This window comes from Scyliorhinus torazame, chromosome 26, assembly GCF_047496885.1.
Source record: "Scyliorhinus torazame isolate Kashiwa2021f chromosome 26, sScyTor2.1, whole genome shotgun sequence".
NCBI classification, from domain to species: domain Eukaryota; kingdom Metazoa; phylum Chordata; class Chondrichthyes; order Carcharhiniformes; family Scyliorhinidae; genus Scyliorhinus; species Scyliorhinus torazame.
Window position 1 is genome coordinate 36,720,133 of NC_092732.1, and position 19,787 is coordinate 36,739,919.

The window sequence follows — 19,787 nt, forward strand, 5'->3', positions numbered from 1 at the left end:
TTCCATGTAAACCTGTAACGCTGCAATTACACTCTCCGCCCATTGGTGGCGCTGTAATGCTTCTGGTTTCGGAATTTCCCGCTCGCCAGCCCGCAGAGTGACAGAGGAGTTGTTTTGAGGAGTTACGTGTGTGTACGCCTCGCAATGATTATCCCTCACCCCCTAAACCCTTCCACCGATTTAAGTTACAAAGAAGGGTTGGGTAGGCTTGTTTTCCGTCTCTCACTCTCTCTTCCCTTCTCTGTCTCCCCCTCTTTCTCTCTCTGCCTGTCACAGTCTGTCTCCTGTCGTGATCTATATAGCTGCGTGTGTGTAAAGGGTTGACATCCGTCAGCAAGTGCTAGATAACCAGGAGACGGCAGCACCAGATATATACTTACTGTGAAAAGCCCCTAGTCGCCACATTCCGGCGCCTGTTCGGGGAGGCTGGTACGGAAATTGAACCGTGCTGCTGGCCTGCCTTGGTCTGCTTTCAAAGCCAGCGATTTAGCCCTGTGCTAAACCAGCCTCATTTCATATATATACTTAATCTTATTTATCTAATCATATAGTTATAGAAGAGTGAACAAACTTGTAGTTAACTTATAATCGTTACTCAATAAACAGTATTTGCTTTATTCGAAGACTTCGAGTGTTCTCGAGGAATTAAGGGCTATGGAGAGAGAGCGGGTAAATCGTGTTGAAATCAGCCATGATTGAATGGTGGAGTGGACTCGATGGGCCGAATGGCCTGACTTCCGCTCCTATGTCTTATGGTCTTATGGTTACATGTTCATCAGGCATACGGCCATGCTGGCAGAAAGCAAATTGAGTATCAAGATATTACACAACGTAATATAACATGGTACCAGGTCTTGGCTTCGAAAAGACTAACGAGTTGGATTAGAAAATTGAAGAAAAGAACAAAGTCGTAGCAGCTATTCAACTGGGGAAGCTTCGCAGCAATCGGATCCTTCGCAGAAAAACCACCTCGACGGACCACGCACAAGCTCCACGCCAACCCAAGACAACCGGTAATCTTATTTCCAATTGGAGATCGTTCAAGCAACAGTTTCAAATTTATTTAGAGGCTCATGATTTAACCACCGCTAGGAAGATTGCATTGCTCCGGAAGGACAGGACAGAAGCAAATTTGACATTATACTAAACAAATTTGATGACCACTGGAAAATTCAGACGAATGAAGTCTTTTAAAAAATATATATATATTTATTAAAGTTTTTACCAACACAATTTTTTCCTCTTACAAACAATAACCACCCCCCCCCCCCATAACAAAATAACACGAAATCGCACTGAGCAAGATATATACATGGCAAAATGGTATATTTACATAGCTTTATACACTGGCTCTCTCCCGTACGTGCCAGTTTCCCCAACCCTTCATGTTATCTCCTGCTCATCCACCCCCCCAAGCAATCCCCAATCCCCCCCCCGAGGGTTGCTGCTACTGCTGACCGACCTTCCTCTAACGCTCCGCGAGATAGTCTAGGAACGGTTGCCACCGCCTGTAGAACCCCTGCGCAGACCCTCTCAAGGCAAACTTTATCCTCTAACTTTATGAACCCAGCCATATCATTTGTCCAGGCCTCCAGGCAAGGGGGCTTCGCCTCCTTCCACATTAGCAAGACCCTTTGCTGGGCTACTAGGGACGCAAAGGCCAGAATGCCGGCCTCTTTCGCCTCCTGCACTCCCGGCTCGTCCACTACTCCAAATAGTGCCAGCCCCCAGCTTGGCTTGACCCCGGACTTTCACCACCTGAGATATTGCTCCCGCCACTCCTCTCCAGAACCCCTCCAGTGCCGGGCATGACCAAAACATATGGACATGGTTCGCCGGGCTCCCTGCGCACCTTCCACATCTGTCTTCTACCCCAAAGAACCTACTCAACCTCGCCCCCGTCAAGTGCGCTCTGTGAACCACCTTAAATTGTATCAGACTGAGCCTGGCACACGAGGAGGAATTAACCCTACCTAGGGCATCAGCCCACAGACCTTCCTCGATCTCCTCCCCCAGCTCCTCCTCCCATTTACCCTTCAACTCTTCTGCCAGTGCTTCCCCCTCTTCTTTCAACTCCTGGTGTATTTCCGACACCTTGCCCTCCCCGACCCATACACCCGAGATCACCCTGTCTTGAATTTCTTGTGCCGGGAGCAACGGGAATTCCCTGACCTGTCGCCTCACAAAAGCCCTCACCTGCATATATCTAAATGCGTTTCCTGGGAGTAGCTCAAACTTCTCCCCCAGCGCCCCTAGGCTCGCAAATGTCCCGTCAATGAACAGGTCCCCCATTCTTCTAATCCCCGCCCGATGCCAGCCCTGGAACCCCCCGTCCATCTTCCCCGGGACAAACCGGTGGTTACCCCTGATCGGGGACCACACCGAGGCTCCCACTGCACCCCTGTGCCGTCTCCACTGGCCCCAGATCCTTAACGTTGCCGCCACCACCGGGCTCGTGGTGTACTTTGTCGGCGAGAGCGGCAGTGGTGCCATCACCAACGCCCCCAGGCTCGTTCCTTTGCAGGACGCCATCTCCATCCTCTTCCATGCCGCCCCTTCTCCCTCCATAACCCACTTGCGGATCATCGCCACATTTGCTGCCCAGTAGTAGCTCCCTAGGTCTGGCAGCGCCAACCTTCCTCGGTCCCTGCTGCGTTCCAGGAACCCTCTCCTTACCCTCGGGGTCTTATTCGCCCACACAAACCCCATAATACACTTACCTACTCTCTTGAAAAAGGCCTTGGTGATCACGATGGGAAGGCACTGAAACACAAGCAGAAACCTCGGAAGGACCACCATTTTGACCGACTGCACTCTACCCGCCAGCGAGAGCGGTAACATGTCCCATCTTTTGAGGTCCTCCTCCATTTGGTCCACCAACCTCGTCAGATTCAGTTTATGTAGGGCCCCCCAACTCCTGGCTATCTGGATCCCCAGGTACCAAAAGCTTCCCTCCGCCCTCCTCAGCGGTAGGTCCCCTATCTCTCTTTCTTGGTTCCCCCGCCTGTAATACAAAAAACTCACTCTTCCCTACATTGAGCTTATAGCCCGAGAACTCCGCAAGCTCCCTAAGAGTCTGCATGACCTGCACCATCCCCTCCATTGGAACCGCTACGTACAGCAACAGGTCATCCGCGTATAGCGACACCCGATGCTCTTCTCCCCCTCGGACCACCCCCCTCCATTTATTAGACTCCCTCAGTGACATGGCCAAGGGTTCGATCGCCAATGCAAACAACAGGGGGGACAGGGGGCACCCCTGCCTCGTTCCTCGGTACAGCCGAAAGTACTCCGACCTCCGCCGGTTCGTCACTACACTCGCCACCGGGGCTCTGTAAAGGAGCTTAACCCAGCTAATAAACCCTCCCCCGAACCCTAACCTACGCAACACCTCCCAGAGGTACTCCCACTCTACTCGGTCAAAGGCCTTTTCTGCGTCCATAGCTGCCGCTATCTCCGCCTCTCCCTCCTCCGATGGCATCATTATCACGTTTAAGAGCCGCCGCACATTAGTGTTGAATTGCCTGGCCTTTACGAATCCCGTCTGGTCCTCATGAATCACCCCCGGGACACAATCCTCAATCCTCGTGGCCAGCACTTTTGCCAATAACTTAGCGTCCACATTGAGGAGCGAGATCGGCCTGTACGATCCACATTGCAGTGGATCCTTGTCTCGCTTTAGAATCAAGGAAATTGTCGCCTCCGACATTGTCGGGGGCAGGGTCCCCTCCTCTCTTGCCTCGTTAAAGGTCCTCACTAGTAGCGGGGCCAACAGGTCTACGTACTTTCTGTAGAACTCCACCGGGAACCCGTTCGGCCCCGGGGCCTTCCCCGCCTCCCCAAACTCTTGCTCAGCTCCTCCAACCCGATTGGTGCCCCCAAACCAACCACCTCTTGCTCCTCCACCCTCGGGAACCTCAGTTGGTCTAGGAATCGTCTCATCCCCTCTTCCCCCACCCTGGGGGCTGGGATCTGTACAGCTCTTCATAAAAGGCCTTGAATACCTCGTTTATTTTCGTCGCACTCCGAACCGTGGCTCCCCTTCCATCTTTGATTCCCCCTATTTCCCTCGCTGCCATCCTCTTACGGAGCTGGTGTGCCAGCATCCGACTCGCCTTTTCCCCATACTCATACGTCGCCCCCTGCGCTTTCCTCCACTGTGCCTCCGCCTTCCCTGTGGTCAACAGGTCAAACTCCGTCTGGAGCCGTCGTCTTTCCCCAAGTAATCTTTCCTCCGGGGCCTCTGTGTATCTCCTGTCCTCTCTCAAAATCTCCCCCACTAACCTCTCCCTTTCCATACCCTCTGTCTTCTCCCGATGAGCCCTAATGGAGATTAGCTCGCCCCTGATCACCGCCTTCAATGCCTCCCATACCACCCCCACCCGCACCTCCCCGTTGTCGTTGGCCTCCAAGTACCTTTCAATACACCCCCTCACCTTCCCACACACCACCTCATCCGCCAGCAGTCCCACATCCAGCTGCCACAATGGGCGTTGGTCCCTCTCCTCTCCCTGCTCCAGTTCCACCCAGTGTGGGGCATGGTCCGAAACGGCTATGGCCGAATACTCCGTCCCCTCCACCCTCGGGATGAGCGCCCTGCCCAGCACAAAGAAATCTATCCGGGAGTAGGCCTTGTGCACGTGGAGAAGAAAGAAAATTCCCTGGCCTGCGGCCTTGCAAACCTCCATGGGTCCACTCCCCCCATCTGGTCCATAAACCCCCTGAGCACCCTGGCCGCCGCCGGCCTCTTTCCCGTCCTTGATTTGGAGCGGTCTAGTGCTGGATCCAACACTGTATTGAAGTCCCCTCCCATTATCGGGCCTCCTACCTCCAGGTCCGGAATGCGCCCCAACATGCGCTTCATGAATCGGCATCATCCCAGTTCGGGGCGTATACGTTTACCAACACCACCCACGTCCCTTGCAACCTACCGCTCACCATCACATATCTCCCTCCATTGGCCGCTACGATAGTCTTGGCCTCAAATGACACCTGCTTTCCCACCAGAATTGCCACCCCTCTATTCTTTGCGTCCAGTCCCGAGTGGAATACCTGTCCTACCCATCCCCTGCTTAACCTAACCTGGTCCGCCACCTTCAGGTGAGTCTCTTGGAGCATGGCCACATCTGCCTTCAGTCCCTTCAAGTGCGCGAACACTCGAGCCCTCTTCACCGGCCCATTCAGGCCCCTCACGTTCCACGTTATCAGCCGGATTGGAGGGGCTCTCACCCCCCCCACCCCATCCCCAATCTCCTTTTCTGGGCCAGTCCCCTGTCCGCGTCTCCCTCGCCCTCCAGTCCCCCAGCCGGGGGGACCCCCGTCCACCTCTTCTGTGTCCCATTCCCTTTCGGCCAGTACAGCAGCAACGCTTTTTCCCCCTCTTCCCCCCCTCCCCCCCCTTCACCCCCCTCCCCTCCCCCCGCTAGACCCCTGTTCAGCTTTTTTGCCCCCCCCCCCCATGTCACTCCCGTAAGTCAGCTGACACCTGACCCCGGCTTCCCCCTTTGACCCCCCCGTGTGGGAGTCTCCCAATCAATCCTTCGTTCCCCTTCCCGCCTTTCTTCCCGCGCGCGGGAAAGAAAACCCCGTGCTTTCCAAAGCCTGCCCCGCCCCCCCCCCCTCCCCCCCCGACGCAGCTCCTGTCGCGGCCTAGTCTCTCTCCCCCGGCCCATATAACATTCCCTGCACGTGATTGACCCCCTATATACAACAACCACCATACCTCAACCCTCAAACACCCCCCACCCTCACAAACCCTCAGTTTGAGTCCAACTTTTGTATAAAGGTCCACGCCTCTTCGGGCGTTTCGAAGTAGTGCTGTTGGCCGTTATATGTGACCCACAGTCGCGCTGGCTGCAACATTCCAAATTTCACTCCTTTCCGATGCAGCACCGCTTTGGCCCGGTTGAAACCCGCTCTCCGCTTAGCGACCTCCGCGCTCCAGTCCGGGTATATTCGGATCTCCGCCTTGTCCCACTTGCTGCTCCGCTCCTTCTTGGCCCATTTCAGGACCCTCCCTCTGTCCGTGAACCGGTGAAATCTCCCCACCATCGCCCTTGGCGGCTCGTTTGCCTGGGGCCTCCTCGCCAGCACCCGGTGTGCGCCCCGTCCAGCTCCAGCGCCCTCGAATTGGCCTCCGCGCCCATCATCGCCCCGAGCATCGTGCCCGCGTATGCCGCGGCATCGGCCCCCTCCGCTCCTCGAAGCAGCGCTTGATGAATTCCTGCATCTCCTCTTTGTCCCCGGCCGCCGCCATCTTGCTTTTTTTCCCCTCCCTTCTCCCGCAGCTCCAATGCCGCTTTTTTTTGGCCGTTGCACTTCGGGTCCGGTCCATAAAAGTCGGGAAGGGGACCGCTCTCTTCTCTTCCCCACGGGTTGTCTGTAAAAAAAAATTCCGCCGGGGCTCCTCTGGCGAGCCCGAAAGTCCGTAGTCGCGGGAGCTGCCGAATCGTGCGGCTTAGCTCCGCATGGCCGCAACCGGGAGCCCGAATGAAGTCTTTGACGGATTCAGATTCAACAAACGTTTGCTGGGAAATGGGGAATCATTCGCCAGCTTCGTCACTGATTTGAAATTACTCGCGCAATCTTGCAACCATGCAGCATTGCGTGACTTGCTAATCCGTGATCAAATTGTGTATGGCATAAGTGATGAGAGTTTAAGAGAGAAATTATTAAGACAGCAAGATCTGACATTAAGAATTGCTATAGGGAAATGTTCAGCTCATGAACAAAGTACAAACCAGTACAACGAATATTATCACCGTGAAAAAGGCACAGACATCCACCACGAGGTTGAGAGTGTTAAAATGGTGTCGCAAGCAGCGAAGAAGCACGTTTCGGCTGTCAGCCATCTTGCACGCACGCCACTCGAAGCCTGCACACGCGAACTTCGCCAGAAAATGCGAGACCAGAAGAAAACCAGTCTGCGCATGCGCGGAAGTGTCTCATGCATCAGAGAGACGACGTCACGATGTGCTGGCGATGTGGAACCGCCCACTTAAAAAGGAAATGCCCGGCTCAAGGCAAACAATGTTTAAAGTCTGGAAAACGCAATCACGATGCCTCACAAGGCAGATCCTCAGTCCAATTTCAAACTCCAAAACCAAACCACAGGAACATCGAAGTTCGAAGTGTGGATTCAGCGGGGGGGGGGGGGGGGGGGGGGGGGAAACCAAAGAGAATTATTCGCCAATACTCGAAAATACATTTTTTTGCGGGAATCATTGAGAGACGTGAGGAATCTAAAGCTGCGACAAGCAATCCTCATCCAGTCAACACAATCAACTCAATTCTGTACAAAGAACATACAGGGCAGAAGGAGGCCATTCAGCCCATCGAGTCTGCACCGACCCACTTAAGCCCTCACTTCCACCCTATCCCCGTAACCCAATAACCCCTCCTAACCTTTTTTGGTCGCTAAGGGCAATTTATCACGGCCAATCCACCAAACCTGCACGTCTGTGGACTGTGGGAGGAAACCGGAGCGCCCGGAGGAAACGCACGCAGACACGGGGAGGACGTGCAGACTCCGCACAGACAGTGACCCAGCGGGGAATCGAACCCGGGACCCTGGCGCTGTGAAGCCACAGTGCTAGCTACTAGCGCTGCCGTGCTGCCCGTAGTTGAAGTGAACAATTATCCCTGTAACATTCTCCTCGTGTCTGCGTGGGTCTCGCCCCCACAACCCAAAGATGTGCAGGGGAGGTGGATTGGCCACGCTAAATTGCCCCTTAATTGGAAAAATGAATTGGGTACTCGAAAAAAATGTTTTTTAATTATCCCGTAATGTTCAAACTTGTGACACACTCACAAGTTTGGATCTCAGTAAGATTCCAGGGGGATATGAGATGCTACCAGCTGCATGTAGGCTGAAGGATTACAATGGTAATAATAATAATAATAATCGCTTATTGTCAAAAGTAGGCTTCAATGAAGTTACTGTGAAAAGCCCCTAGTCGCCACATTCCGGCGCCCATTCGGGTCGGCTGGTACGGGAATTGAACCCGCGCTGCTGCCTTGTTCTGCTTTACAAGCCAGCTGTTTAGCCCACTGTGCTAAACCAGCCCCAATAATCTTTCATTGTCACGAGTTTGAAGTTACTGTGAAAAGCCCCTAGTCGCCACATTCCGGCGCCTGTTCGGGTCGGCTGGCACGGGAGTTGAACCCGCGCTGCTGGCCTTGTTCTGCTTTACAAGCCAGCTGTTTAGCCCACTGAGCTAAACCGGCCCTTGCCCACTGAGCTAAACCGGCCCTTGCCTACTGAGCTAAACAGGCCCTTGCCCACTGAGCTGAGCTAAACAGGCCCTTGCCCACTGAGCTAAACAGGCCCTTGCCCACTGAGCTGAGCTAAACAGGCCCTTGCCCACTGAGCTAAACCGGCCCTTGCCCACTGAGCTAAACCAGCCCTTGCCCACTGAGCTAAACAGGCCCTTGCCCACTGAGCTGAGCTAAACAGGCCCTTGCCCACTGAGCTAAACAGGCCCTTGCCCACTGAGCTGAGCTAAACAGGCCCTTGCCCACTGAGCTAAATAGGCCCTTGCCCACTGAGCTGAGCTAAACAGGCCCTTGCCCACTGAGCTAAACAGGCCCTTGCCCACTGAGCTGAGCTAAACAGGCCCTTGCCCACTGAGCTAAACCGGCCCTTGCCCACTGAGCTAAACCGGCCCTTGCCCACTGAGCTAAACAGGCCCTTGCCCACTGAGCTGAGCTAAACAGGCCCTTGCCCACTGAGCTAAACCAGCCCTTGCCCACTGAGCTAAACAGGCCCTTGCCCACTGAGCTGAGCTAAACAGGCCCTTGCCCACTGAGCTAAACCGGCCCTTGCCCACTGAGCTAAACAGGCCCTTGCCCACTGAGCTAAACAGGCCCTTGCCCACTGAGCTAAACAGGCCCTTGCCCACTGAGCTAAACCGGCCCTTACCCACTGAGCTAAACAGGCCCCTTGCCCACTGAGCTGAGCTAAACAGGCCCTTGCCCACTGAGCTAAACAGGCCCTTGCCCACTGAGCTAAACAGGCCCTTGCCCACTGAGCTAAACAGGCCCTTGCCCACTGAGCTGAGCTAAACAGGCCCTTGCCCACTGAGCTAAACCAGCCCTTGCCCACTGAGCTAAACCAGCCCTTGCCCACTGAGCTAAACAGGCCCTTGCCCACTGAGCTAAACAGGCCCTAATCAGATCGCGTCAATGGGATTGCACCATCTCAAAGTCGCAAACAAAAGAATTAAGAAGACACTACGATTTGAAATTGTTACAAATGATAAATCGTCACTGTTAGGCGCACAAGCTTGCAATGGCTTGCAGCTTGTTCAAAGAATTTACAAGGCAACTCAAGAAACATCAAATATGGATGAAGAAATGTACCCTGCCGTATTCAAAGGCATGGCCAGAATACCGGTCTGCGCATGCGCGTAAGTGCCTCATGCGTCAGAGAGACGACGTCACGACGTGTTACCGATGCGGAAGGATGCCAAGCCGGTATTTTATCCGCCCGGGAGAATTTCTGCTCCTTTGCGAGAAAGGTTAAGACTTAGAACTTGACCAACTGCAATCACAAGGTATGAGATCTCGGGTCACACAGCCGACTGACTGGGTCAGCTCCTTGGTTTGCGTTAAAAAAAAACGTCTGGAGATCTTCGAATCTGCATAGATCCGAAAGATTTAAATAAAAATATTCGTGGGGAACACTATCCCTCCAAAGCGCAAAGAAATCACAAGTGAAGTTGGGATTGTTCTCGGTGGAGCTCAGAAGAATGAGGGGGGGATCTCATAGAGACTTATAAAATTCTAACGGGACTGGACAGGGTGGATGCAGGGAAGATGTCACCAATGATGGGGGGTGTCCGGAACCAGGGGTCACAGCCTGAGGATTCAGGGTAAACCATTTCGGACAGAGATAACCTGGGCTGGTTTATCACAGGCTATGGGGAGAAAGCAGGGTTAGGCTATTGAGTTGGATGGTCAGCCATGATGGTGATGAATGGCGGAGCGGGCTCGGAGGGCCAAAAGGCCTCCTCCTGCTCCTATCTTCTATGTATCTATGTAGTCGCTTCGCAGGGATTTTGACAAATGCAACTCGGCGACGCGAGCAGATTATTATACATTGTACTTTTCTTTGTTCTTTAGATGTATGAGGCAAGTTTTTTCCACAGAGGGTAGTGGGTGCCTGGAACTCGCTACCGGAGGAGGTGGTGGAAGCAGGGACGATAGTGACATTTAAGGGGCATCTTGACAAATACATGAATAGGATGGGAATAGAGGGATACGGACCCAGGAAGTGTAGAAGATTGTAGTTTAGTCGGGCAGCATGGTCGGCACGGGCTTGGAGGGCCGAAGGGCCTGTCCCTGTGCTGTACATTTCTTTGTTCTTTATACTTTCAACACTCCCTTTGGACGCTTCTGCTTCAACCTTCCGCCATTTGGAACAATATCAGCATCTGAGATATTCCACTGGGTCAAGGAATTGACGGAAGGAATTGAAGGAGTGCGTTGACGACATCATCATTCGGGTCCACGACCGGGGAAGAGCACATCCAACGTTTCAGAAAGGTATTTGAGAGAATCAACAAGTTAAAATGGAATAGGCAAAGTGGACATTTGCACAATCCTCATTGAACTTCCTGGGAGGAGCCATATCCTCGAAAGGTGTCAAACCTGACGATGCAAAGATAGCAGCGATTCAAAAGATGAAAACTCCAGAAGATAAGGACAGCAGTTCTGAGGTTTCTGGGTTTCGTCAATTTTGGGGGGGGGGGGGGGGGGGGGGGGGGGGGGCAAACCTTTCATCGGGAAGGTCTGCGCGAAGAAATCTGAATCCACCACTTTTGAATGGACGCAGAGGGCGGGATGCTCCTTTCTGGGGACTAAGTCTTCACGCCGGGGGGGGGGGAATCCGGCGGCAACGACTCCGGCGTCAACAGCCCCCAAAAGTGCGGAATTCCCCGCACTTCCGGGGGCTAGGTGGAGGTCGGAGGGGCTCGGCGCCGCTTTATACACCTTGATTTATACATCTGGGAAAGAGCTTATCATTGCAGGTCCATCTATCACGGACCATTGCCACAGAGAGCACACCAATGGAGATCAACCTCACCTCCACCCCTTCAATTTACTGCTGTCCATGTGCCTGTCTAAGAGTCGCTTAAATGTCCCGAATGACTCTGACTCCACCACCTCTGCTGGCCGTGCATTCCACACACCCACCACTCTCTGTGTAAAGAACCTCTGACATCTCCCCTATACCTTCCTCCAATCGCCTTAACATTATGTCCCCTCGTGACAGCCATTTCCCCCCTGGGGAAAAGTCTCTGGCTATCCACTCTATCCATGCCTCTCATCACCTTGTACACCTCTATCAAGTCAACTCTCTGCCTTCTTCGCTCCAGTGAGAAAAGCCCGAGCTCCCTCAACCTTTCTTCATAAGACATGCCCTCCAGTCCAGGCAGCATCCTGGTAAATCTCCTCTGCACCCTCTCCAAAGCATCCACATCCTTCCTATAATGAGGCGACCAGAACGGGACACAATATTCCAAGTGTGGTCTAACCAGGGTTGTATAAAGCTGCAGCAAAACCTCGCGGCTCTTATTCAAACAGATTTAATTGTTCAGGCAAGGTCAAATTGCAATCCCGCAAAGTCCTTGTTCAGAAATCCGACAGAAAATTCCCGAGGGACACCTCGGTATCGAGACATGTGAAAGGAGAGCAAGGCTAGAGGTAAACAGGGGTATCACTGACATGGTCATAACATGCGAAACCTGTCAAAAACAGGCAGGAAGCAACGAAACACTTCAGCAAATTGAACTCATCACATCACCATGGACAAAAGTAGGGATTGACCTCTTCCACTCAACTGGTCGTGACTACGTTCTCGTCATGGATTACTATTCAAACTACCCGGGGGTTATGAAACTTCCAGATCTAACTTCGTCTTCAGTCCTCGAGGCATGGAAAGAAACATTCTCGCGGAATCCCGGAAACTGCAATGTTGGATAATGGTCCTTGTTTCGCTCGTTGGGAGTGGACATGAAGTTTCAAACAACTACAATTGTCGGCCTGTGACATCCAGCCCGTACTACCCACAATCCTTTGGAAAGGTAGAAAAAGGTGTTCACATCTGTGGTATTATAGGTATTACGGTACCTGATAGGCTAAAGCCCCGTTGGTGGAAACTGTACGCTTTCTATTGGCTAGAGTGTATAATAGCTCCGCCCTGCTAGGCGGGGTATAAGAACCCGTGCCACCCCAGCAGCCCTCATTCTGTACCTGAGCTGCTGGGGGAAACATCTAGCTTATTAAAGCCTTCAGTTGGACTCCAACCTCGCTTTAGTGGTCATTGATCGTGCATCAATTTAATAAGCTAGATTTATTAAGAAGAAAGGATGGAGCTCCGAATCAAGTCGGAGTGTCTGCAACTTAGCCCCCACGCGGCAATCTTTAAACACTGGCTGGCGTGTTTTAAAGGGTATCTCGAGACGGCCGAAAGCACACCCACGGGAGAGCAGAAACTGCACGTCCTGCACTCAAGGGTGAGCCCGAAGATTTACACCCTCATCGAGGAAGCGGAAGGCTTCGATGCAGCAATAGAGCTGCTAAAAGGACATTATATTTGTCCGGTAAACCAGGTCTACGCCCGGCACCTGCTTGCAACAAGGCGACAAACCCCTGGGGAATCGCTGGAGGAATTCTACCGCGCACTCCTGGTGTTGGGAAGAAGCTGCAGCTGCCCACAAGTTTCAGCGAGCGAACACACGGAACTCTTAGTCCGGGACGCTTTCGTGGCAGGTATGCTTTCGTCACAAATCCGCCAGCGCCTGTTAGAGAAGGACACCCTGGGTCTCAGGGAGGCACGGGCCCCTGCAGGCTACCTGGACGTGGCCTCCAGGAACGCCCGCGCCTACATTCCCGACCGCGCGGCAGCCCCCTGGGCAGCGTGGAACCCCGCCGTGGCCGACCCCGAGACTTCCCCCGTTCCCCCACAGGCCTGCGCTGCAAGGAGGCCTGGCAACCCCGGGGGGCTCCGCTGCTAATTTTGTTGGGCAGGCCAAGCACCCCCGCCAGCGCTGCCCGGCCCGCGCATCCACCTGCAAGGGATGCGGCAAAAAGGGCCATTTCGTGGGGGTATGTCAGGCCCGAGCGGTGGCCGCGGTCTCCGGCGGCGAATGCGGACCGCAACCACAAACTTCTCCACGGTCCCCGTGCGGCCAGCGGTCGCCGCCACCTCCATATCCCAGGGCCACGTGCGGACCCCAGGCGCCGCCATCTTGTTCCGCGGTTTCCACGTTGGAGGGATGGGCGCCGCCATTTTGTGCACCCCCGGCCATGTGCGACCAATGGGAGCCGCCATCTTGGATGAACCCCCAGGACCCCAGCTCGGCCGACCACACACTGCCCGAACAGAATTCCCAACTGCTGCGATTGGCCTCGGTGACCCTGGATCAGCCTCGGCCTCGAACACGCTCAACCGCTACGATGACCGTTTTCATCAACGGGCACGGGACGTCCTGCCTAATCGACTCTGGGAGCACGGAGAGCTTCATCCACCCCGACACGGTAAGGGGCTGTTCCCTCCTCATCCACCCTGTTAATCAAAAAATCTCCCTGGCCTCCGGTTCCCACTCAGTGGAGATAAAGGGGTTTTGTGTAGCAAAGCTCACAGTCCAGGGAAGGGAGTTCAAAAATTTCCGTCTCTACGTCCTTCCCCACCTCTGCGCGGCCACACTCCTGGGTTTAGACTTCCAGTGTAACCTCCAAAGTCTAACCTTCAAATTCGGCAGCGGTCCAGGAATCTCCCAGTCTCCCGCTGGCAGGAAGTCCTCCCGGATGCCCTCCACTCCATCCGGTCACTGCTCTGTACGATCACCAATCAGGCACCTCACGAACGTCTCCTTGTCTTCCCCAGGAAGTCCTCCTCCGTCCCGGAGTCCTCACTCCCGACCTGGCTGGCAGCACCCGGACCCATCCTGCTCCGAAAACACGTGCGGGCGCACAAGTCGGACCCGTTGGTCGAGCGTGTCCATCTGCTCCAGGCTAACCAGTACGCCTACGTGGCGTACCCCGACGGCCGACAAGATACGGTCTCCCTACGGGACCTGGCACCCGCCGGAACCCCACGCACATTCCAGCCACCAGTCCCACCCACCCCTCCACCGGGGCACCTTACAGGAGGATCGGTCCTTCCGCCGGCCCCGTCTAGGCCCCCCCCCCCACCCACCGATGCCCCCCGCAGGCGCTCCCTTCCCAGGACAACTGTTTTCCCCACCAGCGCCGTCTAGGGGTGACGAAGCTGCCATGGAGGTCGAAGCCACGCTCCCGGAGTCACAGACACCCGAGCCTCCACCAGAGTCACCACCGAGGCTCCGACGATCGCAGAGGACGACCAGGGCCCCCGATCGACTGATTGCTTCATTTTAACTGTAATCTGTAAATATAAACCACTAAATGTACATAGCTACCAGATCTGTAAATAGTTACTAAACACTGTATGGAGGTATTACGGTACCTCCATAACTAATTATACCATGTTGTTATGTTTTGTAGTTTCAGGCCACCACCCCCGCCAGACTCTTTTTTAACAGGGGGTGAATGTGGTATTATAGGTATTACGGTACCTGATAAGCTAAAGCACCATTGGTGGAAACTGTATGCTTTCTATTGGCTAGAGTGTATAACAGCTCCGCCCTGCTAGGCGGGGTATAAGAGCCCGTGCCGCCCCAGCAGCCCTCATTCTGTACCTGAGCCGCTGGGGGAAACATCTAGCTTATTAAAGCCTTCAGTTGGACTACAACCTGGCTTTAGTGGCCATTGATCGTGGAACAACATCATTAAACAACTTGTCAATAAAGCGAATGATTCACAATCTGACATTCATTTGGCTTTATGGTCACACGGAGCAGCTCCATTAGCTGCAGGACTTCCACCAGCCCAAGTGCTATTCAACGGAGATATTAGAACCACATTGCCAGCGATCAGATTTCAAAATCCGGATCATCGACCCATTCTCAAGAAAAACAAAGATTACGCTATGATCAACGCACAATTCAATCAGACCCACTGACAAAAGGCAGAATAAAGAATCCAGAGAGTTGGGGGAGGGTATGGAGGAGGGGGTTCTGGTGTGAGGTGCTCCAGAGGGTCAACGCCTCCACCTCGTGCGCGGGGTGGATACAGCTGAAGGTGGTGTACGGAGCGCACCTCACAAGGGCGAGGATGGGCCGGCTCTTTGAGGGGGGGGGGAGATGTGTGTGAACGTTGCGGGGGGGGGGGGGGGGCGGGGGGGGGGGGGGGCCCGCAAACCACGTTCATCGGGTTCGGCCCTGTCCAAAGCTGGAGGATTATTGGAAGGAGGTTTTTAAGGGTAATCTCTAAAGTGGTGCGCGTGAAACTGGGCCCGGGCCCTCGGGAGGCCACATTCGGGGTGTCGGACCAGCCGGGGTTGGAAACGGGCGCGGGGGCAGATGTTGAGAATTTTGAAAATGTTAAAAGCGAAGAATAAAGAATGCAGAGGGTGGATGGTTTTGCTCCAGCTACTCTTCTTCGGTAGGCAGCACCGTGATCCTACATCGTCAAACCTGCCGATGGAGCAATTTTCCGGCGCGACAGACGAGCCTCACTGAAAATTGAACTGCGACCTCAGATTTTTCCAACCTTAAGTTTCGGCGAATCACCGAGTGGGAAGGGGCCCCTTTCAGGGAGGTGACGAGGAAGCGGGAAGAGGAGCTGGGAGGAGAGTTGGAAACTGGACTGTGGGAAAAAGCCTTGAGGAGAGTGAATTCAGCCTCGTCCTGTGCTAGGCCCAGTTTGATCCACTTCAAGGTGGTCCACAGGGCCCACATGACGGTAGCCCGGATGAGTAGGTCCTTCGAGGAGGTGGAGGACAGATGTGGGCGGTGTGGGGGTAGCCCGGCCAACCATGTCCATATGTTTTGGGCATGTCCGGAATTGAGGGTTTGCGGATGTTACGTCGGAAGTCCTGGAAGGCAGGGTGACTCCGAGTCCAGAATTTTCAATATTTGGGATATCGGAAGATCCGGGGGGCCAAGGGCGGGGAGGGACGCTGATGTCCTGGCCTTCTCCTCTCTGGTGGCCCGGAGGCGGATCTTACTGAGATGGAGGGAGTCGGAGCCCCCGAAATCAGGGATGTGGGTCAGCGAGACGGCAGGGCTTCTCAGTCTGGAGAAAATCAAGTTTGCCTTGAGAGGATCAACTCGAGGGTTCGCCCGGAGATAGCAGCCGTTCATCGATTTCTTCAAGGAAAATTGAACATCAGCAGTAAGGGGGGGGAGGGGGAAAGGGGGGGAAGGCATGGCAATGTTAGATAAGGACAGGGAACTTACTATACGGGTAATTAAGGAATAGGGCGGGGTTAGTAGGGGACGTTGTTTTCTGTTTTCTGTTCTTTGTCCGTTTAGGTGTTTTGTGTGTGTCGGTTGTTTCAGAAATGTTAATCTGTTGAACTGTGAAAATTACCAATGCTGCAATAAAATATTTTCTGGAAAAAAAAGTTTCAATGAATCACTTTTTCAAGAAAATTTACTCCACACCAAGAAACCAGTTGACATACACAAAACTATCAAAATTTCAGATTCACCACTTCGACAACTGAAGGTCAACAAGAAGGAGACAAAAACCTAACAGACTTCACTCCTAAATTATGGACTTATAAATATTATTCCACTGTGTATAGTCATCATTACCATTACATTTGTACAAATATATATATCATTCTTTATGCTTAATTTACTGTACAATTTTCTATACAGTATAGAAACTGTGTTAAAAAAGGGGGGGATGTAGTGATCTGTATATTTGAATATATGTAAATGGTTAACATCCATAAGCAAGTGCTAGATAACCACTAGGGGGCAGCACCAGATACATGAATAATAGGTAGACTGAGAGAGAGTTCCCGCCTCTTTGTATCAGGAGTGACGAGTGAACAAAGTTAGAGAGATAGCTTAGTGCGCAGATGTAGTTATCATTTTATATATATACTTAATCTTATTAATCAAATCTACAGTTATAGTTACTGAAGACGAACAAACTCATAGTTAATTTATTTTGTTTCAGAAAATATTTTATTGAGACATTTATAATTTTAACATTCTAAACAACAGAGAGATCCATCAAACGCAAAAACCCCACAATAACATACCCAACAGCCTTAAACCCTAACTACCCATACATTAGATTCCCTGCCCTTATTCGTTACTTCCATGCCTCCCCCGCTCCATCCACGCCCCCCCCCCAATTCTCCTTGAAGAAGTCGATGAACGGCTGTCACCTCCGAGCGAACCCCTGTAACGAACCCCTTGAGGCGAGCTTCATTTTCTCTAGCCTGAGAAACCCTGCCATGTCTCTGACCCCCACCCCCGACTTCGGGGGCTCCGAGTCCCTCCATCCCAGCAAAATCCGTCTCCGGGCAACCAGGAAGGCAAAGGCCAAAACGTCGGCCTCTCCCCCCCCTCCCCGGCTCTTCCGACACTCCGAATATCGCCACCTCTGGACTCGGAGTCACCCTCCCTCCCAGGATCTCGGACATGACTTCCTCAAAAATTCTTTGAGGAAGTGACAAAGTTGATTGATGAGGGAAGGGCTGTAGATGTCATATACATGGACTTCAGTAAGGCATTTGATAAGGTTCCCCATGGTAGGCTGATGGAGAAAGTGAAGTCTCATGGGGTTCAGGGTGTACTAGCTAGATGGATAAAGAACTGGCTGGGCAACAGGAGACAGAGTAGTGGTGGAAGGGAGTGTCTCAAAATGGAGAAAGGTGACTAGTGGTGTTCCACAGGGACCCGTGCTCGGACCACTGTTTCTGATATGCATAAATGATCTGGACGAAGGTATAGGTGGTCTGATTAGCAAGTTTGCAGATGATACTAAGATTGGTGGAGTTACAGATAGCGAGGGGGACTGTCAGAGAATACAGCAAAATATAGATAGATTGGAGAGTTGGGCAGAGAAATGGCAGATGGAGTTCAATCCAGGCAAATGCGAGGTGATGCATTTTGGAAGATCTAATCCAAGAGCGGACTATACGGTCAATGGAAGAGTCCTGGGGAAAATTGATGTGCAGAGAGACCTGGGAGTTCAGGTCCATTGTGCCCTGAAGGTGGCAACGCAGGTCGATAGAGTGGTCAAGAAGGCATACAGCATGCTTGCCTTCATCGGACTGGGTATTGAGTACAAGAGTCGGCAGGTCATGTTACAGTTGTATAGGACTTTGGTTGGGCCACATTTGGAATACTGCGTGCAGTTCTGGTCGCCACATTACCAGAAGGATATAGACATAGACATAGAATTTACAGTGCAGAAGGAGGCCATTCGGCCCATCGGGTCTGCACCGGCTCTTGGAAAGAGCACCCTACCCAAGGTTAACACCTCCACCCAATCCCCATAAACCAGTAACCCCACCCAACACTAAGGGCAATTTTGGACACTAAGGGCAATTTGTCATGGCCAATCCACCTAACCTGCACATCTTTGGACTGTGGGAGGAAACCGGAGCACCCGGAGGAAACCCACGCACACACGGGGAGGATGTGCAGACTCCGCACAGACAGTGACCCAAGCCGGGAATCGAACTTGGGACCCTGGAGCTATGAAGCAATTGTGCTATCCACAATGCTACCGTGCTGCCCAATGTGGATGCTTTAGAGAGGGTGCAGAGGAGGTTCACCAGGATGTTGCCTGGTATGGAGGGTGCTAGCTATGAAGAAAGGTTGAGTAGATTAGGATTATTTTCATTAGAAAGACGGAGGTTGAGTGGGGGACCTCATTGAGGTCTACAAAATCATGAGAGGTATGGACAGGGTGGATATCAACAAGCTTTTTCCAAGAGTGGGGGACTCAATTACTAGGGGTCACGATTTCAAAGTGAGAGGGGGAAAGTTTAAGGGAGATGTGTGTGGAAAGTTTTTTACGCAGAGGGTGGTGGGTGCCTGGAACACTTTGCCAGCGGGGGTGGTAGAGGCGGGCACGGTAGCATCATTTAAGATGCATCTAGACAGATATATGAACGGACGGGGAACAGAGGGAAGTAGATCCTTGGAAAATAGGCGACAGTTTTAGATAAAGGATCGGCGCAGGCTGGGAGGGCCGAAGGGCCCGTTCCTGTGCTATAATTTTTCTTTGGTCTTTGTTCGATAACATCTGAAAGTGCCGGCTAAAATCCCCTCAGTCTCGGACACACCTAAAACATATGTTCATGAGACGCCGGCCTTCCCCCACACCAACGTAATATAACATCTCCCCCTCTCTCTCTTTCCGTCTCTCGATCCCCTCTCTCTCCCTTTCTGACTGTCTCTCTCCTTCGCTGCCTCTTCCTGTCTGTCTCTCTCCCTCTCCCTCCCTGTCAGTCGCTCCATCTCGCTTTCTCTCAAACTCTATTTGTGGTTTTCACTCTTCTCACCTGAGCACAGGCCACACAGCATCAGGATCAATAGGCAATTCTTTACTCCGAATGCCATAGCTGCAACCGTCACCTTCCGTTATTCAGCTGCAGAAAGCTCGATCGAATTCTTCACCCTGCGAACAAAAGGCACAACAATTATAAATTAACTGGGAATCGAAATAGGAAATGCTAAAATTTCTTATGACCGGAAATGTGAAAGCTCCCTCCACACTGTCCCCATCAAACACTCCCAGGACAGGTACAGCACGGGGTTAGATACAGAGTAAAGCTCCCTCTACACTGTCCCCATCAAACACTCCCAGGACAGGTACAGCACGGGGTTAGATACAGAGTAAAGCTCCCTCTACACTGTCCCCATCAAACACTCCCAGGACAGGTACAG

At 52.8% G+C, this 19,787-nt stretch overlaps 1 protein-coding gene across 1 annotated transcript in view; it reads right to left on the reverse strand.

Moving 5' to 3' along the window:
- Window positions 1-19,511, reverse strand: part of LOC140402878 (uncharacterized) — a 120,994-nt gene extending 101,483 nt beyond the window's left edge. Inside the window, exon 1 of the mRNA XM_072490504.1 lies at window positions 19,403-19,511. Within this exon, the coding sequence (XP_072346605.1) occupies window positions 19,403-19,460 (58 nt within the window). The 5' untranslated portion in view covers window positions 19,461-19,511. The remainder of the gene's footprint in view (window positions 1-19,402) is intronic.
- Window positions 19,512-19,787: the final 276 nt, after the last annotated feature.